At 46.7% G+C, this 25,416-nt stretch overlaps 2 protein-coding genes across 9 annotated transcripts in view; one reads left to right on the forward strand and one right to left on the reverse strand.

The window, feature by feature from the left end:
• LOC127396386 (ubiquitin-conjugating enzyme E2 R2) overlaps positions 1-16,992 on the forward strand; it is a 56,428-nt gene extending 39,436 nt beyond the window's left edge. Inside the window, exons 3-5 of the mRNA XM_051644009.1 lie at positions 8,144-8,241; positions 14,389-14,523; positions 15,909-16,992. Of these exons, the coding sequence (XP_051499969.1) occupies positions 8,144-8,241; positions 14,389-14,523; positions 15,909-16,128 (453 nt within the window). The 3' untranslated portion in view covers positions 16,129-16,992. The remainder of the gene's footprint in view (positions 1-8,143; positions 8,242-14,388; positions 14,524-15,908) is intronic.
• A 5,994-nt stretch (positions 16,993-22,986) lies between these two features.
• The window catches only part of LOC127396380 (ubiquitin-associated protein 2-like), a 114,414-nt gene continuing 111,984 nt past the window's right edge, over positions 22,987-25,416 (reverse strand). For 4 of the 8 annotated variants that reach the window (XM_051643993.1, XM_051643992.1, XM_051643991.1 and 1 more), the window contains exon 29: positions 22,987-23,129. In XM_051643993.1, coding sequence (XP_051499953.1) covers positions 23,034-23,129 — 96 coding nt within the window. In that variant the 3' untranslated portion in view covers positions 22,987-23,033. Of the gene's footprint in view, positions 24,714-25,416 lie in introns of all 8 variants that reach the window. The other 4 variants (XM_051643988.1, XM_051643986.1, XM_051643985.1 and 1 more) reach the window with 2 other exon arrangements.

A 25,416-nucleotide genomic window follows, 5' to 3' on the forward strand; every position in this document is an offset into this window, starting at 1 on the left:
CTTAGCCAGGGCAGTCCCAAGAAGATCCCAGACCACTTCCAGACATAGTGGCAGAGCAGACATGAGCTGAGGGTAGAGATATGAGGGTCAGGAACACATGGGTGTAGGGATCAAAAGAGATGGATAGACAGAGTCCTCCCTGGATGCTGGCCTTGAATGAAAGAGAGTGAAGAAGAAGAAGGGCTTGACTTCTGTGATCCCTGAATTTATACCGGGATTTACATATATATGGGATGGAATGATTTGTTTGGCCAATTTTGCCATCTGTCTAGTCCGCTCCTCCCTATGGGAGGGTTGTAGATACGACCCTTCCACTCCTTTAGTGTCCAAAGCAGCAGATTCAACAAGCAGAGCAAAGTGTCCTTGGTCTCTCAGCAGTATTCGGGCCTTATCAGTCCACTAGCTGGAAAACTTGCTGTGCTACTTTCAGCAAGTGTACTGCTTAAAAGAGAGTTCACTGAAGAAAAAAATCAGTAAAAAGAATATTGGCTTCATCCTGGCTCAAACCAGGACATTCCACCCCTTATTCAGACCATATACATTAAACATAGGCTCTGTGATCTACCAACTGTCAAATTATGGATTTTCCCCCAGAGTTAGATTTCCTTGAGGTACATAAGGTACTTCACCATCCTCCATCATCACACACCAGGTATGTCCAGGTCCCTGAACAAAAGCAACACCCCAGACAGGTTTGCCTTTGCCTGAAGCAGGATAGACCCAAACACTTTTACCCAACAGATTCCTTTCACATACCACAGGGACTTTATCCCCATCTGCAGCATGTAGAAGGTCAGACTGAGCAGGATCAGCCTGATTGATGGATCCCCTGGTGTTAACTAACCAGGTGGCTTTTGCCAAATTTTTTCCCAATTGTTGAAAGTTCCACCACCCATTGCCTTCAGGGTAGCTTTTAACAGACCATTGAACCTTTCAACTTTCCCTGAGACTTGTGCATAGTACGGGATATGGTAGATCCACTCAATACCATGTTCTTTGGTCCAGTCAGTCGCAAGACTGTTTTGGAAATGAGTCCCATTGTCTGACTCAGTTCTTTCTGGAGTACTGTGTCTCCACAAGATTTGCTTCTCAAGGCCCAGGATAGTATTCCTGGTTGTGGCATGAGGCACAGGATATGTTTCCAGCCATCCTGTACTTGTTTCCACCATTGGAAGCACATAGCGCTTACCCTGGCGGCTCTGAGGCAGTGTGATGTAGTCAATTTGCCAGGCCTCCCCATACCTGTACTTTGACCACCTCCCCTCATACCACAAAGGTTTCAACCGTTTTGCCTGCTTAATTGCAGCACACGTCTCACAGTCGTGGATCACCTGTGCAATAGCGTCCATGGTTAAGTCCACCCCTCAGTCAAGAGCCCAATGGTATGTTGCATCTCTGCCCTCACAGAATCACAGAATGGTAGGGGTTGGAAGGGATCTGTGCAGATCATAGAATCAGAATAATTTAGGTTGGAAAAGACAGGAGCCATCAGTGAAAATATCAAATTGTTTCTCAGTCTCTGGTAGGTGATCATATGGTGGGGCTTCTTGAGCCCTTCTCACCACTTCTTGTGGTGGCATTCCAAAGTGGGTGCCTTCTGACCACTTTGTAAGTGCTTCTACGATACCTGGATGAATAGGGCTTCCTATTCGAGCTTGCTGGGTAATTAAAGCAGTCCATTTACTCCACGTCACATCGGTGGCATGATGGATAGGAGAAAGGCTACTCTGGAACATGAAGCTCAGTACTGGTAATCTGGGGGACAGGAGGAGCTGCGCTTCAGTGCCAATCACTTCCAAAGCAGCTCTAACTCCTTCATATGCTGCAAGTATCTCCTTTTCAGTTGATGTATAGTTGGCCTTGGAGCCTTTGTAGCTTTTACCCTAGAATCCTAGAGTCAACCTTGAGTCCTTCTAGTGCTTTCTACTGTTGGCTGTGGTGTAGGGCACATTTTTGATGTCTGGCCCTGTTCAAACTGGTCCAAAGCCCATTCCCTGCACAGTCTCCTTTTTGATCTGCTCAAAAGCTTTCTGTTGGAGTCAGGACCCCATTTAAAGTCACTCTTCTTTCGGGTCACCTCATAGAGAAGTTTCACAATTTCACTGTAACATGGAATATGCATTCTTCAGAAACCAACAGTTCCTAAAAGGGTTTGAGTGTTCTTTTTGTTAGTTGTTGGGGCCATAGCTGTTATTTTGTTCATCATGTCTGTTGGGATCTGGCAACGTCCATCTTGCCACTTGATTCCCAGGAACTGGATCTCTCGTGAAGGTCCCTTGACCTTGCTTCTTTTCACAGCAAAACCAGCATCCGGAAGATTTTGGATTATCTTTTTACCTTTCTTGAAGACTCCTTCTGATGTGTCACCCCACGCAATGATGTCGATGTACTGCAGGTGTTCTGGAGCTCCACCCTTCTCCAGTGCAGTGTGGATCAGTACATGGCAAATGGTTGAGCTGTGTTTCCACTCCTGGGGCAGTCGATTCCAGGTGTACTGGACTCCCCTCCAGGTGAAAGCAAACTGTTGCCTGCACTCTGGTGCTAGAGGAATAGAGAAGAAGGCATGAGCAATGTCCATAGTGGCACACCACCTGGCTGCTTTCAACTGCAGCTCATATTGAAGTTCTAGCATGTACGGCACAGCAGCACCGAGCGGTGGTGTCACCTCATTCAGGCCACGATAGTCCACTGTCAGCCTCCACTCGCCATCAAGCTTTCACACCGGCCATAATGGGATTGTTGAAGGGTGAGTGAGTCCTGCTGATCACTCCTCCAGAGTCTCTGTTGGTGCTATATTGTTGTCTATGCACTGTTGAAGTGGCAGTTGGCACCTGCTGGTCTTCAAACTTCAGCAACCCCACTAGAGAAGGGTCATCTGAAAGGCCAGGCAAGGTATGCAGCTATTCAGTGTCCTCAGTCTTTACAGCTGCTGTACCAAAGGCCCACCGGAACCCTTTCAGGTACTGGAATTATCCTCTCTTGATGCAGTCTATGCCAAAGATGCTGTCCTGGTTTGAGCCAGGATGAAGCCAATTTTCCTTTTTACTGATTTTTTTTTTCTTCAGTGAGCTTTCTTTTAACTAGCAACATTCTGTTCTAGCTAGGCTGGTAAGACTTTGAAATGTTTTTCTAACTGCTGGGTCTTCAAGGTCGCACCTTCACTCTGCCGGCTCAGACACTACGGGGAGATCTGTGACCCCCCCATAGGAGGCTGAGTTAGACAGACAGCAAAACTGGCCGGAGATGTTCCATTCCATAGAGCTACGTAAGCTCAGAGATCACAGAAGACAACTTCCTTCCTGCTTCTTCTTCCCTTCTCTCCCCTCCATGGCCGGCGTCCGGGGAAGACTCCGTCCATCCAGCACCGTTGACCCTTAGGCTCGAGCTCTCCTGACCCTCATCACTCTCCACTTCCTCCAGCAGCAGCTCCGGGATTTCTCGGGACTGTTCCAGCTGAGGGGAGTGTGGTGGGAGTTGCTGGGGGTGGGGGGAGATGAGAGGCTCTTGCACATACCTGAACATATTTGTATATAATTGTATATATGTTCTTATATCATTAGTGTTTAATTAAAGCTGTGTAGTTGAGTTTTCAATCCAGCCAAGTCTCTCTCTTTTTCTCTCTCTCCTTCCCTACCTGGGTGGGAGGGGGAGGGGATCGAGAGCATCGTTGTTGGACCTGAGTCAAACGGTGACAGATGCACGGAGCATCTGAGCCAGTCACAGTAGGGCGCATTTGCCACTTTTTACCAGTGAGGACAGATTCTGTCCCTTGATGATTTGATGGCATTAGGGTGCACTGTTGTCCTGGTTTAAATATTAAAGGTGAATCCCAAAAAAACAGAGGAGAGAATTGCTCTCTATTACCTCCCTCCCCTTCCACCCTCCCAAGGGAAGATAGAAGGGGAATAAGGAAGAGAGACTTAAACTTTGGAAATTGAAACTAGAAACAAATTTACTATAACACAAGGGAAAAGGGTAAAACGTGGGGAAAGAACAGATAAGTATTTATATACAAAACCGATCTCGATGATGGCAGGGATATGGGAAAGGCAGGGTCGCTCCAGGGGAGAGGTCCACGGCTCCTCACAGCACCCGATGCAGTTGGATTCTGGAGCAAGCACATGGGAAGCCGAAGGAACCAGCAGCAGCCCCAGCAGGGAAAAAGGAGCAGGAAGGGAGAAGGGACTGGCTTGCAGCTCTCCTGGCTTTTATAGATTGTGACAGGAAGTTGGCGGGAATACTGACCCCTTCCAGTCTTTCAGGGTCCTAAGGACCCTCTCTATAGGTATCCAACACCGTGCTGGGGTCTCCTAAACCATAACAACTGTGCATCAGTGTCCACCAAGGTTTTATACTTTTGTGGTTCTAATGTGCCAAGCCACCGAATCCACACAGTCTAATAAACTCGGTTGTTCCTCTCCTCCACCTGGCTGGAGGCAGAGCACCTCTAATTTTGGGCATTTGAGGTCGATGCACTGAGATCTAGAGTCCATCCATTCTGGTTGGAGGACTGGTCGCTGGAGATTGGAGCAGCCTTCTTCCTGGAAGGTCTGTCTCCTGCATTTTTTCTACCTAGCAGCTCACGTATGCAAATCTGGAGAATAGCAGTGGGTTTATTGTCCCAGATTCTCATGTCCTCTTCATAATGATCATGCAAGAGACCCCACAGGTGGTGTCCAAGTGGGTCCCATCTCTCTCACTGCTGTCTCGTAGCAGGGCATCTCTTCCTAATGGCTGCAACATGAGCCCAGTTCTCTCTAGGGAGATAATGGGGTTTACCTTCCCATCTGTTTGGCATCTTATTCTTTCTGTCAGTCATTTTTTTGAATGGCTGAGGTGTGGAACTGATGGGGATCAGAGATCATGTCTCCGTGCTGTCGTGTTTTCAAAGCCAATTCTCACACAGTTGGTTTTTTGTAGTCATCAATGCATCCCATGAAGGAGAATATATGGGCACGTGCTGCTGGTACAACCTGTGCAAACCTCTGGAACATGGGCATGTCGCACAGGACGTCGTCAGGATTTGTAATCCCATGGTTATCATAGATCACCTCTCGCACAGCTCATTCTCTCAAATATGTGATGGCTCTCTCAAGAGTGGATGTTCTGCTTTGGCACCATTCGATGTCACCCTTGTGGGGGTATCTCTCCCTCACAGCTGAAAGAAGTCGGTCCCATAGGGTGGTAGTTCCTGGACTTCTTCAATCGTTCTATCAATACCAGCATCTCTGGCCAGGGATCCCAACTGCCTGGCTTCACTTTCATCCACATCATAGGTATCAGGCCCACCATCAAAGCATTGGAGCAACCAACAAAGAAGTGGCACACCTTCATTGCAGGTAAAGTCCTTTCTCAGGAGATGCAAATCCTTTAGAGAGAAAGGTTGGACAAAATCCTCGTCCTCATCTGCTTGAGGGGGGCCTGCTCCTCCATCTGCTTGAGAAGGGCCTGGTCCTCCGATTAAGTCTTTTAACATTGCTTTTACGAGAGGGTCCTCTGCTGCTAAATGCAGATCTAGAAGAGGTCTTGCTCTTCTGGTTTTTGGTGGCTGTTTCTTTGCTTTACCCCTAGCCACAAGATTAACTTTTGTCCATTTGGATTAAGTGGGAGTGGCCGTAGTCTTTGCAGCAGCAGCATTGGTGGCAGCAACCTTGCCTGTGGAGCAGCAGATTATGATCACTCTATGCATCCACAGTACATGATAAACATTCAGCAGAAGCATCCCTGCTGAAACAATGCTATTTAGATCAAAAGCTGGGAGATTCAGCCTGAGAGAAAATGGAGAGGTAAGTGACCCTGCCATTACCTACATAAATGTTTCTATTCACATAAAAATCCTTACTATACAGTGCCACCCTATAGATCAGTATCAACCCCCCCCGTGATCACTAACCAGCTTATCACATCATAGAGTATGGCTTTGGCTATAGTCTTGTTGATAAACCATAAAACAGTAACAAGAGCAGCTCCACAGAGCAGTATTATCCCAGCTGCATATCACATGTACAATTGCTTGTTGGGAAAAAGGTCCCCCAGAAACATTGCAGAAAGTGTCTGTTCAGTTTTCAACCCATCAAAGTGTTGCCCATAGCTATCTGAGGGATTCCTCCCATCAGAGGTGGAATTCTGAACATTCAGCCAATTAGTCAGAATTTATAACCTGGGCTTTAAGATATTGCCTCACATTTGGGCGTTTGACTCAGGATCAGCAATTAAATGAGTGACAGCAGTGCTTTCAATCCCCTCCCCCACCCATCCAGGTAGGGAAAGGAGAGAGAATCAAGAGGGAGAGACTTTCTGGATTGAAAACTAAACTAGACACCTTTAATGAAATACTAATTATAAAAGAAATTATGTACAAAAATATACAAATATGTGCAGAACCGTATTGCCTCCCCCCACCCCCAGCAATTGCCAATATACTCCCCTTAGTCAGGGCAATCCCTAGAAGGTCCCAGGGTGCTGCTGGAGAGAGCAGCAGAGCAGACAGGAGCTGAGGGGAGAGTTATGAGGGTCAGGAATGCATGGGCCTAGGGATCAAAGGAGATGGATAAATGGAGTTCCAGCCTTGGACAGAAGAGAGAGAAGAGAAGGAGGGCTTGACTTATGTGATCCTTGAATTTATTCTGAGTTACATATATAGGGATGGAATAATTTGTTTGGCCAATTTTGCCATCTGTCTAGTCCACTCCTCCCTACAGGAGGCATCAGATTCAACAGGCAGAGCAAAGTGTCCATGGTCTCTCAGCAGTAACTATAAACATCCAGGCTTTATTAGTCCACTAGCTGGAAAACTTGCTGCTACTTTCAAGCAAGTGTGCTGCTTAAGAGTGTTCACTGAAGAAAAAAAAAATCAGTAAAAAGAATATTGGCTTCATCCTGGCTTAAACCAGGACAGGCTCAAAGGCACAGATCCTTTTGCTGTCAGCAGTGCTACTTTGTGCTTTGGCTCCTATGCATTGAGCAGTACTGGAGGGTCTTCAGGACATAGCTGAGGTGTGTGGGGAATTAGCAGCTTGCGATCTTGAACAGAACTCATCTGCAGCTTCTCTCTGGTTCTTATAATCAACCTGTATCTTGTGTCAGTGTGACAAGTGTGAGTGCTGCCCATCAGCTGAGGCTGTGCCACCTGAGGGTGTGGAGCTGGCTCTGGCAACTTGTCATTCCAGCAGCCATCGGCAAGAGGCAGTAAGCTAGCAGGGCCTGGAGAGGACATCTGCTGGCCACACTCAGGCCTCATCTACACCATCACCTCATTCTGCAGTAAGGCATTGGAACCTCACGAGCCCCTGGAGTTAACTTCAGTAGAGAATATCAGCTATGGTGAATACTGCTACAGCACTTCTACAAAATAATCATGTCAGAGTACTGTTGCTGATGGAGAACTGGTTTTACAGGTTTCTTAAACTGTTTATAAATGGTAGACATTACGGAGCTTTAAATCTATATTCAGGCTATAACACTGGTGACTAGAACACAGACTGAGGATTATGTGGCTGTATGGTTTCCATCTGCTGCCAAAATATTCTTCCATTTGCACGCTGGAAGGGATTTTCAGTGAAACTTTCAGAAAGCATCTCCTGCTTTTCCACCTGATATTTCAAACAGCTATGTCCTAGGGTAGCAATTTAAGCCTGCCACGCACCATCTGTTCAAACTCCTCGTGTCAGAGGAGAAGTGTTGTTTTGATACCTGAGCTACTAGAGAGTGCTGAACCCTTCAATTAAAAAATTTCCATAGTGAACTCAACTACCACTGAGAACAAAACTTTTTTTTTTAACCCTACTTTGGGTCTCCTGTGACTAAAGCTCATTTCTGTCACTGTGACAGTACTTGATATCTGGAGACTTCATCTAGTTTTATATTGCTTTATTTTTACTTGCTTTGCTATATTCTTAAAATCTCTTGACTTGAGATAGTTTTGTACCAATTTGCTGACTAATCCTGTTTAGCAAGGGAGACTTTTGAACATATAAATACAGTAGACCCAGGAAGAAATGAGAAATGTTTCCAGTTCTTGCATGTATTTTTATTGGTTCTTCAGGTGTTTGTATCAACAAGGTTAAACTGCTCAGAAGATAGCCAGTGTTGGAGACCTCTGCCTCAAGCCAGGCTATTCTCAATTTTTGTTTCTGTCTTGCAGAATGGAGATGTATGTATTTCAATTCTTCACCCACCTGTAGATGACCCACAAAGTGGAGAACTGCCATCTGAGAGGTGGAACCCTACCCAAAACGTCAGGTAACAGTGTGAATCTGTGATGTACAGTAATGACCTCAAAGGCCTGTTGTCTCTCTCCAAGACTAAGGCCTGTGTTTACAGGCTTGATCAATGGGCCAAGGCCAATTGTATGAGGTTCAATAAGGCCAAACGTCAAGCCCTGCACTTAGGCCACAACAACCCCCAGAAGCACTACAGGCTTGGAGAGGAGTGGCTGGAGAGCTGCCCAGCAGAGAGGGACCTGGGGGTGCTGATTGACAGCTGGCTGAACATGAGCCAACAGTGTGCGCAGCTGTGCAGTTCTGGGCCCCTCACTACAGAAAGGACATTGAGCTACTAGAGCATGTCCAGAGAAGGGCAACAAAGCTGATGAAGGGTCTGGAGCACAAGTCTTACAAAGAGCAGCTGAGGGAACTGGGATTCTTTAGCCTGGAGAAAAGGAGGCTGAGGGGAGACCACCTCGCTCTCTACAACTACCTTAAAGGATGTTGTAATGAGGTGGGGATCAATCAGTTCAATGAAATTACAACTGATAGGACAAGAGGAAATGGCCTCAAGTTGTGCCAGGGGAGGTTTAGATTGGATCTTAAGAAGAATTTCTTCACCAAAAGGGTTATCAGGCATTGGAACAGCCTTCCCAGGGCAGTGGTGGAGTCCCCATCTCTGGAGGGATTTAAGAGTCATATAGACAAAGTACTGAGGCATATGGTTTCGTTAAGGACTTGTCAGTGTTAGGTTAACGGTTGGACTCAATGATCTTGAAGGTCTTTTCCAACCAAGGTAATTCTGTGAGAAAGGAATGAAAGGGAATTTAAGATTTTGGGGGCTTTAGTTCTTGAATTGGGTGGGAACCAGACTTATCAAGTTGTCTGAAGTGCTGTGTCCTGATGCTGGGCTAACAATGTGGAGACTTCTGTCCTGTTCACAGGGTTTAATGCTCTTAAAGCAAATTATTGCAAATGTTCTAGCCTTTCCCAGTCCATGTTATCCTACACTTAGGGTTTTCAAACTCCTCCAAGATACCTGTAGTGGAAAAGAACATTTTTGAGTATTCAGGTCTAGTAGGAGAATACTACCTACTGTAGGTACTGCATAATCCTACCTACTGTTTGCCTTACAGCATTTATCTCCTGTTCTGCAGTGTGGTATCTCGAGCAGTTAGTCGGGTGGTTTTCTTCCTGCCAAAAAAAGGAAGGATCACTAAATACCAGAGGCATTCAAGGGTAATCTCTGTCCATTTTTTTTAAACACCAGCTGAATTTCATTCTCATTACAAGACACTGCCAAGAAAGAATGATAAGACTCATATCAAGAAGCAGCTGGAGTAGTGACTATTAAACTTTTTTTTCATCCATCTGATATGGTTCGGACTAGATGACAAGCCTCTACTCATAGTTAGGAAACAGCTTTGGGCATTAATTACTCATATCACACATACATTTTGAGTATTTCATTATATACAACCCTAAAGATTGACATGAAACCTCTCACAGTGCTAGTTCTCTGATTTCTGTTCTTCTTTACCATGGTGCAGTTTTGGTGCTTACTTTCTTGGAACATGTTGGGCTTAAGGGTGACATTTGGGGAGAAAACATTCCTCAGCTGTATCAGCAAGTGAAAATAAAATTTGTCCATAATTCGTAGCCTCTTGCCAGCATCATCTCCTGGGCTAAGTGCTGATAGAAATGCATCCTTCTGGGGTCTCATCTGGCTTTGCAAGGGCTGAAGGTGTGGGAGAGAAGCATGCTTGTTGTAATGAGCTGCTTCTCTTCAGCTGCTGAATTTTGTAAATCTTGCCGAGTATTGACTGTTTACTACAGATGACTGGCTGAAGTGTCTGTCCTTCTTCAACTTTGAGATCACCTGTGCTTCCACCTCTAAGTGTGTCACGGTTTGGCTCCAAGTTGGCAGTCAAACCAATAACAATAATGCTCTCGATCCCCCCTCCCCCCCAAGGTAGGGAAAGAGGGAGAAAAAAAAAGAGAGGCTTTCTGGGTTGAAAAGTGAAACAAATTGATTTTAATTATTAGTGATAGGGGAATATATATATATATATATATCAAGGGATGTGCAACACCCGATCCCCTCCCTCCTCCCCCAGCAACTCTCACAGCAACTCTTCTTTCTGGTGACTCCTGGCTGAAGGGGGGAGTGTCTGAGCGCATGGACGGGGTCCTCGGATGTCAGCTGTGAAGAAAAATGGAGAAAGAAATAGAGCCAAAGAGAGGGCGATAGAAGTGACAGTAAGCAGAAAAAGAGAGAGAAAAAGGAAACCAAAGGCTTGATTTCCGTGGTGTCTTAACCTATACCAAAAGCCAAATAGAGAAAATATTATGAGAAGGGAATATTCTGATTTGCTGATCCTGCCTTCAGTCTAGTCTGCTCCCCCATGGCGGGGGGGGAAACTGCAGACATGAGCTTCAGAAGTGTCTTTGGTTGTTATCAGTCCACTGGTGCTGCTAAAAAAAGTTCACTGAAAGGGAAAAAAAAAATCAGCAAAGAGAACATTTGCTCCACCCTGGCTCAAACCAGGACACAGTGTAAAGCATGCTCATTAATTTTTTTAAACAGTCAATCTGGACTTTCCCATCACCAAGAGCTAGATGAGACAGGCATAAGTAAATATGGCAAGCATCTAGCAAGATGTGAAGGAATGCACCTCTGATCTGTGTGGCAGAGAATACTGCTTTTCTTCTTGTGTCCCATAAAGCTGAGGAAATGGTGGCAGGGCTTAGGGGTTAAGGCTCTTTGATCACTTTAGTTGCTCTTCTCCATATCTCCCCCGGTCTTATTGTCCTTTTGAGGTGCACAGACTAGAACTGAGCACAGTATTCAAGATGTTGGTACATCTGTATTTGTGAAGATAGGCGATGCCCTGTCTTACTATTGATTTGTTTCCTGAGAATGCCCACTTTTGTTGGCTTTTTTGGCTGCTTTAATGCATTGAGCTGTTTGCAGAAACTGTCCAGATATAACATTGCTGTCACAAAAAAAAAAATCCTTTTCAACAAGGTATATAACAGGATGTGCTGGTTGGGAGACCTAGCCACTCTACATAATGTCTGTTTTAGTTTAGATTAAATTAATCCATGTCTGAGCCTTCTTTTAATACATGGAGAGAAAAAGGCACTTAACAGGCCTGATTCCTTGAGCCTCTACTGGCTTCTCTCCTCTGCTGATAAAGGGATATAGAGGGTCTCACTCTGAATGCAGCAGCCCAGTAAACACTTAAAATTAAATGGCATAGCAGCTGACAAGCACACTGTTTCCCAAAATGGGCTGGGGGGATGTAAGAAAGCATAAGGTGGGCTTGAAATCCCCACTCTTTGTGCAAACAACTTGCATGAAACAACATGCTAGAACAACCTTGCCTGAGGGAGAAACAGATCTGTGACAATACTGGAGAGGCTCAGTCTATATCCAGTCTAGTGCAGTTTGTATTTGATGCCAAGGATGTTTTCAGTCACATGTGGCTAAACTTTTTTGTGGTTTTGGTCCTGTCAGATCCCATGTGCTGGGATCCCTTCCTGTTCACCTTGCTTACTCGCAGCAGCAGGGTTTGAGTTGGAGGAGGCTGTCCAGCTCTTAAGGTATCAGCAGTGATGGAGCTGATCTAACACACTGGTCAGGAGTGCAGAGGGCCTCATCTTTAACAGACAGTTGCCTTGGTGTATTTAAGTAGTTTTGCACTGACTTTAGGGTCTGGGGCACCACAGTGGAAACTGGCTTCTCACTTTGTTGATGGAAGTGTGGTAGAGCAGATGCTAAATCCAGACATAAATTCCTGTCCTTAGCTTTCCCTAGACTTTGCTTGCTCTACAGTAAAACTGCTGCAGTGATGCTGGAGCTGACATACTGGCTTTACAGCCTGTTTGCTGAGAATCAAAGGCTTGAAAGGAAGTAGAAGATGGTCTCTCTTCTGCTTATCATTCCAGTCTGAACAGACAGTTTTTTCCAGAGCTGCAGTTCTTTTTCTTGCTGAATTCTATCACTTGGAAAGTAAATTGTGTAAGACTCTCCTGATAGCTGTGCTGAACAGTCTGGCCAGACACAAGTGTTTACTTTCAAAACCTTCTAAGAAATTTTGTATCCAAATGATCAAGCATTTCTTGGAATTGTATCCGAGATATATGATCTGGTAGATGTGCTCAGCACATGCTGCTCTGAATGTGCCCCTAAATCAATGGAAGTACAGCTGGGGTTGTAGTCTCCTTTAATCAAGTTCTGCAAAGCAGTTGCTACGTATTGCTGTATTTCAAGACTTATTCATTTTATCTTGTTCTTCCCTTCCATTTAAATTGAAAGCTGTGGCCAGCAGGACCACCTAGGACATAGAATCACAGAATGGTTTGGGTTGAAAGGGACCTTAAGGATCATCTAGTTCCAACCCCCCTCCCATGGGCAGGGACATCTCCCACCAGACCAGGTTGCTCCAAGCCCCATCCAACCTGCCCTTCAACACTGCCAGGGATGGGGCAGCCACAGCTGTCCTGGGCAACCTGTCTCACCACCCTCACAGGAAATAATTTATTCCTAATGTCTAATCTAAATGTCCCCTCTTTCATAGAATCATAGGGGTTGGAAGGAACCTCTGAAGATCATTGAGTTGGTTTGAAACTGTTCTCTCCACATCCTATCACTCCATGCCCTTGTCAGAAGTCCCTCCCTAGCTTTCCTGTAGCTCCTTCAAGTACTAGAAAGCTGCTCTAAGGTCTCCCTGGAGCCTTCTCTTCTCCAGGCTGAACACCCCCAACTCTCTCAGCCTATCTCCAGAGCAGAGCTGCTCCAGCCCTCGGATCACCTCCATGGCCTCCTCTGGACTTGCTCCAAGAGCTCCATGTTCTTCCTGTGTTGGGGGCTCCAGAACTGGGCACAGTACTCCATGTGGGGGTCTCATGAGAGCGGAGTAGGGGGAAGAACCACCTCCATTGACCTGCTGGCCCCTCTGCTGGAGATGCAGCCCAGGACACGGTTGGTTTCTGGGCTCCAATGCACATTGCTGGATCATGTTGAGCTTCTCATCAACCACTCCCAAGTTCTTCTCCTCAGGGCTGCTCTCAATCCATTCTCTGCCCAAACTGTATTTGTCCTTGGGATTGCCCTCACCCATGTGCAGGACCTTGCACATGGCCTTGCTAAACTTCATTAGGTTGGCATGGGCCCACCTCTCCAGCCTGTCAAGGTCCCTCTGGATGGCATCCCTTCCCTCCAACATGTCAACCACACCACACAGCTTGGTCGTGTGAAGCTATTGAGATGGTAGCTACAGCCAGGTGGCTGGGTGTGTAGAGCTGCCTGATGGGACTTGCTGTTGAGTTTTGTGCTGGTTGTGGCACTGTGTGAGCAGTGAAAGGCTGAATCTCTGAATCTCTGAAGTTGCAAAGGGTTGTAGGAAACGCAGGAGAAAGGTCTGGGTGATGGAGGTAGTGTTTGCCCCTGGTAAATCCTAGCAGAGTGGGGCAGCTAGCAGCTCTGTGCTGCTGCTAGAAATCCAGGAAGGCTGTCTGCCAGGGGTTACATAACCTGCTCATGCTGACTTTGCTGAGTGCCAGCAGCTGAATCCTGCTGGGCCCTTGGCAGCTTGCCTGGGTATTGGAAATCATCTGCACTGTCTTCCCCTTGCTTTGCTCACTTGCTGCTACAGCAGCCTTAGTGGTGCATGGGCTGAGGAGAGACCTGGCCACAGCTCTTAACGTGCTGTGGAGCAGGGAAGGCAGTGCATCCTCATCTGATGGCCTTGGGTCATAGTGGTCCTCCCTATACAGAGTTGGCAAAGAGCCTGGCTTTCTGCTGGGAGACTGAATGTCATCAGGAACAGGCTCACTAAGCGAGTTTCCAACCCTGCAACATCCATGGGTGGTGTGGACAAGCTGAATTCTGGTCTAATGTGAGCTTTGCTTGCTGCCCCATCACAAGCACATGCACAGATGTGATAGTCTGTTGTCAGGTTGTTGAGGTTTCTATTTTGTCACCTTCCCTATGCTGATGGCCAGGGTCTGAAGTTCATAAATAGCTGCTCTCACTTCAGTTATTATCCTTAGCTATCCTTAATTATCCTTAAGTTTTTACTTTAAACAACTTTCTGATGCATCACCTAAAAAAGTCATTGGAATCCAGAATCCATGAATGTGTTAGCTCTGACTCTGCTGTTGTGGTTACCTTTTTCAGGACTATCTTACTGAGTGTAATCTCTTTGCTTAATGAGCCCAACACATTCTCTCCTGCCAATGTGGATGCATCAGTCATGTTCAGGAAATGGAGGGACAGTAAAGGAAAAGACAAGGAGTATGCTGAAATCATAAGGTAAGCTTTGCCATATGTGATGCTGTGCTACCAGCCTCCTGCTTTGAATCCTATGGAATAGGTTGCTTGCAGAATTTGCTGAAACCAGCTTCTCACTGTGGTTGCTCCTTTGGAAAGGAATTTTACAGTCTTATTTCAAGTCCATGCTTCTGGTCCCTCTAGGATTTTCAGCACACAAGTAGTGCAAAATTCTGGAGCAGGAGAACCAGGCTGATCTGTCTTTGAATTGTTCTTTTTTAGACTAATCTGTCATGATACTCTGCAAAACCTATTGGCTGCTAGTAAATATCAAAGTCCCTGCTTGCCTTTGAGTGCTGCTGCATTGCTTGGGATTCAAACTGACTTAGTCCTACTGATTCTGTGCTTAATGCACTCATGAATCATAATCTTGTCCCTCCAATTCAAAGGAATATCAGTAGGATTTGGCAAATGCTTGCAAAGCTGGGTTTGATTAGCTGGAAGTACTGTTTGGTCTTGACTGTCATTTGAGAAGTTCATGGTTCATCAGGTGTTGTAGGGAGATGATGTAAACTTGAGCCAGGGTTGCTGTGGAGTGGCAGATGGGCAGCCCATACTGCAGTGGGACCACTGTCATGCTTGCCTGGAGCAAGACCACATCTGCATGGACTCCACTAGCTGGGTGTGCAGGATGTACCCCTGGTTGGAGCTATGTAGGGCAGTCAATCACTGGCCTGAGCAGTGTAAAGAGCCTTGCATTATCTTAGGTTAGCTTCAGTGGAGCTGGATGTACTCCATAAACAGAGTATGGCAGACTGATAAGCAGGTGGGTGGGGGTGAAGGGAAAGGCTCCTCTCCCTGCTGGCAGGCAACACAGGCCAGCAACAATTCACAGCCTGAGTGCTGCCAGGAGGCAGCAGCTAGAGCCTGTCCTGGGGTGATGGGAAACACTTGTTTCCTGCCATCCCCAGGCAGTGCCAGAGTTACAGCTGCATCTTTGGGTGCAGGCATGTGCTCAGACTGCTCTTACTCTCCAGTGGGAGCTCAGAGCTTGTGGGAATTGCAGTTTTGAGCATACTGGGATAGAGTCATCAGTGGTGGAGGGTGGCTGTGGATGGCATCTCTGAACCCATCTCAAGAAGTAATTTTGGGAAATTCCTGAACATCCCTTCTGTAACAAATGTAATGGAATTTACACTGAGCTCTGGCAGATCTTTAACGTGGAGTCCTGTAGAATAACCAAGTTCATATGTTGCTGAGTGTGTGTGTGCTGCAGCCCAGGGCTGTGGGAACTAAATCTGTTTCTAGTGCTGCTTGTGGTGCTTCAGCCAAACATCAGCTATCCTGAGCTGCCAGGAGGGCTGGTCTGGGGCTGGCTGGGAGGTGGGGAGTTGAGCCCTGCTCACGTTGGGTCTTCCTCCCTGCAGGAAACAGGTTTTGGCTACCAAAGCTGAGGCAGAGAAGGATGGTGTGAAGGTTCCTACTACACTGGCAGAGTACTGCATCAAAACTAAAGTGCCTTCCAATGACAACAGTTCAGATTTACTTTATGACGACTTGTATGATGATGACATTGATGACGAAGATGAAGAGGAGGAGGATGCTGACTGTTACGATGACGATGATTCTGGCAATGAGGAGTCCTGACCTGTTCCCTCTATGCCCGTGTACTGCCCTGCCGACTCAGGCCAGAAGGGAGCAGCTGTAACCTAGCAGCAGTCCAGAAAAAAAATGGGGGGGGGAACAAAAAAACTTTTTCTCCTGTTTGCTCCTTTTTAATGGACCTCTTAGAGACCCTCCATGGAATGTCTGAATTCTTGCATTCTTAACCCTTTCATCACTGTATTATGATTTATTTTTAAAAAAGAAACTCCTCTTTTCACTTCTCTACAAAATGTTCACAGCAAAACAGGTTTTCTCATGTTTAGATTCTTGAATTAAATACAATCTTGCATTGAGATGTTTAATGTATTTAAAGCTGGAACAAAACCATTGGAAGCTGGGTTTTTGGGAGCTCAAGTGCTGTGTTTTACAATGAGGGTGGTAAAACACCAGCACAGGTTGCCCAGAGAGGTGGGAGAAGCCCCATCCCTGGAAACATTCCAGGCCAGGTTGAACTGGGCTCTGAGCAACCTGATCTAGTTGCAGATGTCCCTGCTCACTGCAGGGGGGTGGGACTAGATGACCTTTAAAGGTTCATTCCAACCCAAACTATTCTGTGATTATAAAAAAATAGCCAACATTTAGCTGCTCCATTGACAATAATAGTGTGTGTACATTCTTTTAGCCTTGTGATGGTGGCTTTTCCTTTATAAGGTGTGGGGCGGAGGGTGTAAAGCTACTGTGTGTTGAGCTTGATGGGATGTTACTGAAAGGTACAGTATTCCTTTTCAGCCTGCTCAAGTTAGGAAATGGCTGGCCCCTGGAGCCTCCAGAGGTTACAGTCAGTTTTGTCTCTGAAAGATTTGCTATATGAACCCTAAAATAAACACTTAACACTTCATGTCTGTACATCTGAGCCCTGGGTTGCTTTTTTTTTTTTTTTTTCAGACTAGGTTGGGGTTGAAAAAGTTCAGTTTAGCTGTGCTGCTGAGATCTGCTGCTAGCTGTCCCTCTCTGGAGGAAAACAGATGTGCATCCCACTGCCCAGCAAGCCAGCATTAATTTGACAGTGGATAGACCAATAGCCTCCTCCCCCAGTGCTCGCTAGCAGCCCTTGCTTCCTGCAGCCCAAGTCCAGTGCTGGTCTGAGCCTTCTGTTTCTTATGTAGGTCATGTGTCGGTAAATGCAGCCCTGCTGCAGTTCTGCTGGGTTGGCAGAAGTCAGAGTTGCCTCTGGTGCCTACTTGGGGTGGCCAGGCTGTCCCTGTGCCTGCAGCAGCTGCTGTGGCTGGGGCATGGGGCAGAGGGGATGCTTGTGTGCTGGGCTCTCCTCTCTCTGTCTGGCTGCAGAGTGGGTGAGCATGTGTGGCCCCACAGGTGAGGGGGCTGCAGTGCTTTCAGGCTGGAAGAGGAGGCCAGCAGCAGGGTTTGACAGGTATTTAGCAGCATGCTTCAAGCTGGTGCACTGAGCTTGGCCTCCTGCATGTTTTTGGAAGCTCTTGGAAGAGCTTAGGGCCCTTTTGGGCAAGGGGCATCCTGCATGCTGGTCTCTGCAGAACCCTCTTCCTTGGTCCCTCAACACCCACATCCCGTTGCAGCATGCTCTTGTTGAGCTGTGGTGCAGTGGACTGAATTGACTTTTTGCATGATCAGCAGCCAGGTCTGCTTTCCTGTGCTGAGCCCTGGCACCTCCAGGAGCAGATCCGAGGTGCTGACCCTGCTTGGGTGAGACCCTCTGTTCCCCACAGGTACAGAGGCAGTTATCCTGATAAGAGCTATGGGTTTGGACGTGTTTACTCATCCCTTTCATATATCTCAGGGTTTTCAATGGTGTGGTCCATCGAGGGGTGCTTTGGTGGGAGTAAGCTTTGTTCTGTGACCAGCTGGGGGGGCGCTGTGTCCTGGGGTGAAGAGCAGGATGAGAGTGACCAAGCTCAAAGTGTGTTGCCTGGAGGGAGAGAAGGCGAAGGAAGGGAGGTGAGCAAGGCTAATGGGGCTCTGATGTGAACAAGGCAGATATGTCTCCCCGATTCTCTCCCCCAGAGTGTGCTGGTGATGCATCCCTCTGCCCCCTGCAGAGTAAAAGCAGCCCAAGTGATGATACCCTGTAATGGTCTGCCTTCCTGTTTGCATGTTACTTGGGGAGGCAGCTGGATACCCCCCCCGCCCCCGAACTGCTTCAGCTCAGCCTTCCAGCAAGGACTGATTCAGCCCTTGGTGCTTTTTTGGAGCCAGCAGTGGGGCTCCATTGTGTCTAGTGATAGTGTGGGACACCAACCCGCCCCGCCCCCCCACCCTCCAGCCCCCCCCCCCCCCCCCCCCCGACAGCTCTTGACTCACAACGCCAGTGTTGGCAAATGGACACCTGGCTGCAGGACTGGTCTTGGGGCCACACCAGGGACACCAACCTCCAGCTTCTGGGGGGCTGTTAGGGAGTGAAGGAGTATGGCAACACTGGCTGTGCTGATGACTTGGTTTGAAATGATACTGCATCTTTCAGGATTTCCCTTGTATTTTTTACCATCTTTACTATAACTTGTATTTTCAAGCTTGGTGTATTATCATGACTACTCTGTTACTTTTTTTTTTTTTTTTTTAAGATAAAGAGCACCCTTTTTGAGAGCTACTACATTAACCAGATGAATTTCTCTTTCCTACTGTCTTGTGCAGCTTGTTGACTTGCTGATTTCCTTTTTTGCAATACAAACTGAAGTATGAGGTTTTTTTTGAAACTATTTAAGAAATCACTAAAAATGTTTACCTGACCTGTGTGTTGTTTTTTTTTCCTTAACCTTTTTCTCCTGTGTCAGTCAATATTAGCACTTACATTTGCTACTGCAGTTTTCAACCATTCTGAAACCAGCAGGGTTCATGATATTCCGTAGTAGTTTTCTTAGCTGAAATCCCAGGTATTTTCCTTTTTTTTAAAGTATAATTTACCAGAAAGGATTCACCAATGCAATTTTGTGTTGACTTCCCCTTCAGAAGTTATATTTTTGTCTTTTCTGCACATCTGTCAACTAATAAAAAAAATTAAATTAAAATATCCTTGTACCATTACTTCCTTGTTAATTGAGCTGGTTTATTTGCATGGGTTTATTTAAAGCTTTGACTAACAGCTGTTCACACATTCAGTGCTGTTCCTGTCCAATGCCTATCCATAAATATAAGGTTACTGGAAAATAAAACTGCTGGTTGACAGCTGCCAGCCTGAATGGAAGACTAAAGAATGAACTGACTTAGAGAAGTACTTTGGCAAAAGGCCATGGGCTTTGCTGTTATATTTAGTTTTCCTAAGTCAGCAAAGGGGACACCAGTGAGAAGATGGTTCACTGTCTCATGTGACTGCAGACATGCAGGACTCAGGGCAAAGCTGCTGCTACCATGGGGCTGGAGTGCTGCTGGTTCCCTAGCAAGGCAGGAGCATAGCACTCCTGAAATGGTCATACAAGGCAGAGGAATTGAGTTCATCACTGTACCCTTCAGCGTGCTTGCCCTCTTTGGTCCATTCACTGCAAGATCAAGAGTGGAGAATGTTTTTGCAATGCCTTGCTGCTGCATTCAAGCAGGACTTAGCAGGACCAGTGTACAGGAGTTGCACTTGCTGCACTTGGCATTGCTTGAAGCACAGCAACTGCAGAGTCAAATGTAGCTGGCTTGAGTGCTTTGGCTTCACAGCTGTGCTGGAGGAATGGTGATGGCATTTCAGCACTGCATTCTCGGAGGAGTCTCCATATTGGAGAATGGGAGTGAGAGGGTGTGGAGAACATAGTCTGAATGTCTCTCATTGACTTAGTTGATTATACCTAAGAAGACATAAAGAGACTGTGTCCCGTTCTCAAGGACATCCTCAATGACATTACAGCTCGGTGATTGACAGTGTCTAGACATGAAAGTTGCAACTTTGTTGCTGGGGATGGTCTGAGGAGCAGTGATTGGACCATAACCGCGCAGAGACAGAAAATGATTGGTTAATAATAACCAATCACTGAGTGGATTGAAAATAGACCAATCCCGGAATAAGGTTCAGTCCTAAAATAATTATAAAAGACTGCAGGAACAGTCTTAGGCGTGGTTCGTCGGGGCAGCACGGCTAGGGAATGGAGCAGGGTTTTTGAAAAAGCTGATATCACGAAAGGAACTGAACTAAAATCACTTTTAAGTCCCTCCGTGTCTTGCTTGCTTGTTGCCTGCCGTCAGTTCACCACAGTCGGCTACCGCCCCGGCTGCCCGCCGCCCCAAGCTGGCTTGCTGAAGCCTGCTGCTTGCCTGCCTGCTGTGTGTCGCTTCCCGCCGGTGCTGCTTGCCTGCCCGCCTGACATGCGTCATCACCGCTAACCGTCGCAGCGTACTGCGTCACTACCCGCAGCCGGAGAACCTGGAACTAAGCTCTCGTCAGTCGCTGGATCTCGCGGACGTGTAAACGCGGCTAATCTCCCGGTTTCATACTTGCTTTCTGCGATATTCTATCCCCGGAGGAAAAAACGCGGTCCTCTCACAAACACGCACAGCGGCAATCCTTACTGAGGGTGCGTCGGGCATCAATTCCTCATCTCCTAAGTCGGTTCTTCGCTTTCTAACTTAAACCCTCTTCTATTCCGGGTAGCACCTCCGCCGGGAGTGTGCCGGTATAAACTAGATGTTTTCACAGATGCATTCTCAATTCCCCTCTTGTTTTAAACCCTTTATTTTGAGAATTTTTCCTTGTGTATTTTATTCCAAAATAAACCGTGTTCATTTGTTAAAATATATCACGGTATCTAGGCTTTGATTTCAGCGTTTGGTGTAATTAGAGTTGTCCCACAGTAATACCCAACACATCCACGTTAGCTCAAATTTGGAGTGGATCCACGTGAACGATTTGGTCGAATTGCTTTGTTTGTGTTACTGGGAGGCCAGTAATCACAACCAGGGCTGGTGTCAGAAATCCTGATAATTAAAGGGGCTTACGGCCACCCATTTTAGCTCCACCATGGCATGGTCTGGATAATTGGCTCTGCCCAGATCGTGACTGAGGCTTGGTGCAGCCTGGGCCGATTTGGATCAGGCTTGCGTGTATATTCTGTCTGATTCCTATAGTACCTGGGCTTCCCAGAGCTGCCAATAACTTTTTCATCCAGTAGGTGTGGTACAAAAGGCAGGACAAAATCTTCAGCCTGCCTTGTACTAGACAAACCTGGCTGCTATTTGGGCAGGAGGAAATTACTGTGACAGAGCCCTGCTAGAGCCAACAGCGTAGGGAAATGGAAAAAAAAAAAAACAAACCAACAAGCCCAAACAGAACATCCTCTTTAGTCTTGCCTGAAGAGGAGGACAGACAGTATGCGGCAGCATCCCAGAGCAGTTGGGAAGGTGCTAGAGCTGCCTTATGCTGGGGAAGAGGAGGGTGCTGGAGGACAGCACAGCCCAGGTGTGGAAGCACTGCCCTTATGTGCTGTGAGGATGAGCCTGGGGCACTAGCCCTCACCACTGACCTTCCTCCTGGTGGAGGCCATGGACCTCATCAGCAAAGCAAGGGAAGGCAGCGCTGCAGCTACGCTCCCTCTTTATGTATATCCCAGCTGCTCCACAGGGACTTGGAGCACAATGCCAGAGGACACCAAAAGCAGAGATGTAATGCTTATATCAGGAGTCAGAGTGCTGCCCAAGATCCTATCCCTGCTGTGGCTGCCTGTGAGCTCTCCACACTGAGGTGCACTCACCTTTGTCATGGTATTGAGCTTCCCCTGCTGGTCTTACCCTCCCAGCTCAGCTTTTGCTGCAGGAGCAGGTGGAAAGGGACAGGCTGTAAAAGCAAAACTGCTCCTGCAGCCTCTGAAAATGCAGACACACACCAGCGATACGTTTAGATCTTTATTAGGTGGAGGAAGGGCTAAAAAGAAACTAAAAGTCATAAAACATTCACTGCACTGGTGCAGGACAAGAAGGACCAGGAGTTGTCTCCAGGGTCTTTGTTTTTTAAAAAAACAGGGAGGAATAGGTGAAGTTTCCATCCAGTAGCTCTGGCTTTCCTGGTCAGGGTGGCTCAGGGCAAAAAGAGGTAAAAGACACAGCTCATACTTTTATTAAAAAAAAAAACAAACCTACATAATTTTTGCCTCTAATGATGCAAAAGAGGTGTTCCAGGACACATTCAGCCATCCAAAGTCTCTTGCTAGAGAAACAAAAAGAAAACCAAACAAAAAAAAAATCCCTTTATTATTATTATTATTATTATTATTATTATTATTATTATTATCATAAAATTGAAAAATAAAAAGGTGAGGCTGCAGCTCAGGGCCACAGTGACCAAACTGCCCACAAGAGTTCATCTTCCAGAGCAGGAAGGAAGGAAGAGATGAAAAAAAGGGGAAGGCACACAATACCTTTTTTTCTTCCTTTTTTTTTTTTTTTCCCTCTGTTTAAAGTAACTGCTATATTGGGGGCCAGGCAGAAATCAAACCAACAGGACACATCTTGATTCTTTTGGGGGAGGAAGGGCAAGGCTCCTTATTTGCCTGAATTTAGAACTGCATTAAATAAATGGGCTCCAAAAAAAAAAGTCACAGTCTTTGACAGAGTTACAAAGCTTAAAAAACCAAGGATGCCCTGATACAGATAGGAAACAAATATTTTTTTTTCCTACAAAGAAAATAAAACAGGCTGCAAGATGCAGAAAACCACATTTAGGCTCTGTTACATTTACAAATACATACATAAATATATTACATATAACAGCAAATCAAAGAGGAAGTGGGTGAGTCAGAGGATGTCTGGCTAGCTGCAGTTCTTCCTGCACAAATGTTTGGATGAGCAGTTACTTCCTCTCCTAATAAATCCAGAAATGGGCTTCGGGTTTTTTTTCTTTTTCTCTCTCTCTCTTTTTTTTCTGTTTCCTGCCCCCCCCCCCCCCCCCCCCCCCCCCCCCCCCCCCCCTCCTTTCATTTTCTCCTCCCTCCCTGGTTTTGGCTTTAGTTTGTCCAGTATGGAGAAGTGCCATAGGTGGTTTTGGTAGTCTGAGACTTTTGCTGCATGGTGCTGGGTTGGTTGCGTTGGCCAGATCCACCCTAGAAGTTGGAAAGGAAGGAGACATGGGCATCAGCTCCTATAGCACCAGCACTCCCAGGACGACAAGCCTGTCCGTACATCACCAGAAGAGCTGCCACCCCCAGGGACAGCCCTGGCATCTGCCAACACAGCAATGCTCCCCCCCAAACAGATCCGTTTCTGCTTTGCAACATCTCTGCATCTCACAATCCAGGACAAATGGCCACAGAGATATCAAGCAGGAGCACAGGGACACACCATCCCACCACATCTCACCCAAAACGGTCAAGGAAGGAGGAGCAGGACTGGGGATAGCAAAGGAGCTCTCAAGGTGAATGAAGGTGGTGCACCAGCCAAGCATGTCACGCATTTGGAGAGAGAAGTCATTTCCTGTTTCTGGACTCTTAAGGCAGAACACTGTTTTTTCAGGGAACATTTGTAGTAAGGAAAGTAAATGCATGGGCTGGTGAAACCAAATCAGAAATCAGAGCAGCACCTGACTTGGCTTCACACCTCACAGCCCATCTCTCCACTCCCCACATCAGGATGGCCTCTTCACAGAATCACAGGCTGGTTGAGGCTGACAGGGATCTTGAGGTATCTTGTCCAATCCCTCTGCTCAAGCAGGGTCACCTGAAGCCAGTTGCCCAGGACCGTATCCAGACAGTTCCAATGATGGAGACTCCACAACTTCCCTGGGCAACCTGTACCAGTGCTTGGTCACCATCTGTCGTGAACCGATGCCATCACAGAGGCTACTGGCTTGCAACACCATCCCAGTAAGAAAAGTGATTCCGGACGTTCAGAGGGAACCTCCTGTGTTTCAGTCTATGCCCATTGCCTCTGGTTCTGTCACTGGGCACCACTGAGGCTCCATTCCCCTTACACTCTCCCTTCAGGTATATTCATTGATGAGATTTCCCTGTACCCTTTTCTCCAGACCGAACAGTCCCAGATCTCTCAGCCTTTCCTCATAGGAGAGGTGATCCAGTCCCTTCATCATCCTTGTGGCCCTTTGTTGGACTCTCCACTACATCCATATCTCTCTTATACTGGGGAGCCCAGAACTGGACGTGTCCTGGTTTGAGCCAGGATTAAGCCAGTTTTTCTTTTGCTGATTTTTTTTTTCCTTTTTTTTTCCTTCAGTGGGCTTTCTTTTAACTAGCAACTGCATGTTCTGCTAGGTTGATAAGACACTGGAATGTTTTTGTAATTGCTGGGCCTTCAAGGCCGTGCCTTCGCTCTGCCGGCTCAGACACTGCGGGGAGATCTGTGGCCCCCCCATGGGAGGCTGAGTTAGACAGACAGCAAAATGGGCCAGAGATATTCCATTCCATATATCTACGTAGCCTCGGGGGAAGGTCAGAGATCACAGAAGACAACTTCCTTCCTTCTTCCCTTCCCTTCTCTTCCGTCCATGGCCGGCGTCCGGGGAGGACTCCGTCCATCCATCATTGTCGACCCCCGACCTCGAGCTCTCCTGACCCTCATCACTCTCCACTTCCTCCAGCAGCAGCTCCGGGATTTCTCGGGACTGTTCCAGCTGAGGGGACTGCGGTGGGAGTTGCTGGGGGTGGGGGGAGGCGAGAGGCTTTTGCACATACCTGAACATATTTGTATATCATTGTATATATTTTCTTATATCATTAGTGTTTAATTAAAGCTGTGTAGTTGAGTTTTCAATCCAGCCAAGTCTCTCTCTTTTTCTCTCTCTCCTTCCCTATCTGGGTGGGAGGGGGAGGGGATTGAGAGCATTGTTGTCGGACCTGAGTCAAATGGTGACTACAATTTATTGGCGCCCAACGTGGGGCTTGATTTTAAGCCCAGATTACACATTTTCTTCAATTGGGAGTGTCCAAAATTCCATCTCTGATGGGAGAAATCCCTCAGATAGCAATGGCAAGCAATTCTGCTGAATTTCCTGATGGATTGAAAACTGAACAGACATTTGCTGCAATGAATCTACTGGATTTTCTTTCAAGCCTGCAGCTGTACATGTGGTATGCAGCTGAGAGCATTCTGCTTTTTGTGGCTGCTCTTGTGATCGTTTTATGGTTTATTGCTAGAACTGTAGCCATTATCAACTGTATAATCACTGGCCTGGTGATCCTAGGGATTATCATACTGTTCTTTATGGGGGCACTGTATGTGTACAGTTAAAGTACAAGTCCTAGCTGGTTCAACTTTAAATCTCTATTTTCTTTCAAGCTGAATCTCCCAGCTTTTGATCTGAATAGCATTGTCACAGTAGGGATGTTTTTGCTGAATGTTTATAATGTAATGTGGATGCGTAGGGCCAGATGCTGT

This window comes from Apus apus, assembly GCF_020740795.1.
Source record: "Apus apus isolate bApuApu2 chromosome W unlocalized genomic scaffold, bApuApu2.pri.cur SUPER_W_unloc_1, whole genome shotgun sequence".
Classification (NCBI taxonomy): domain Eukaryota; kingdom Metazoa; phylum Chordata; class Aves; order Apodiformes; family Apodidae; genus Apus; species Apus apus.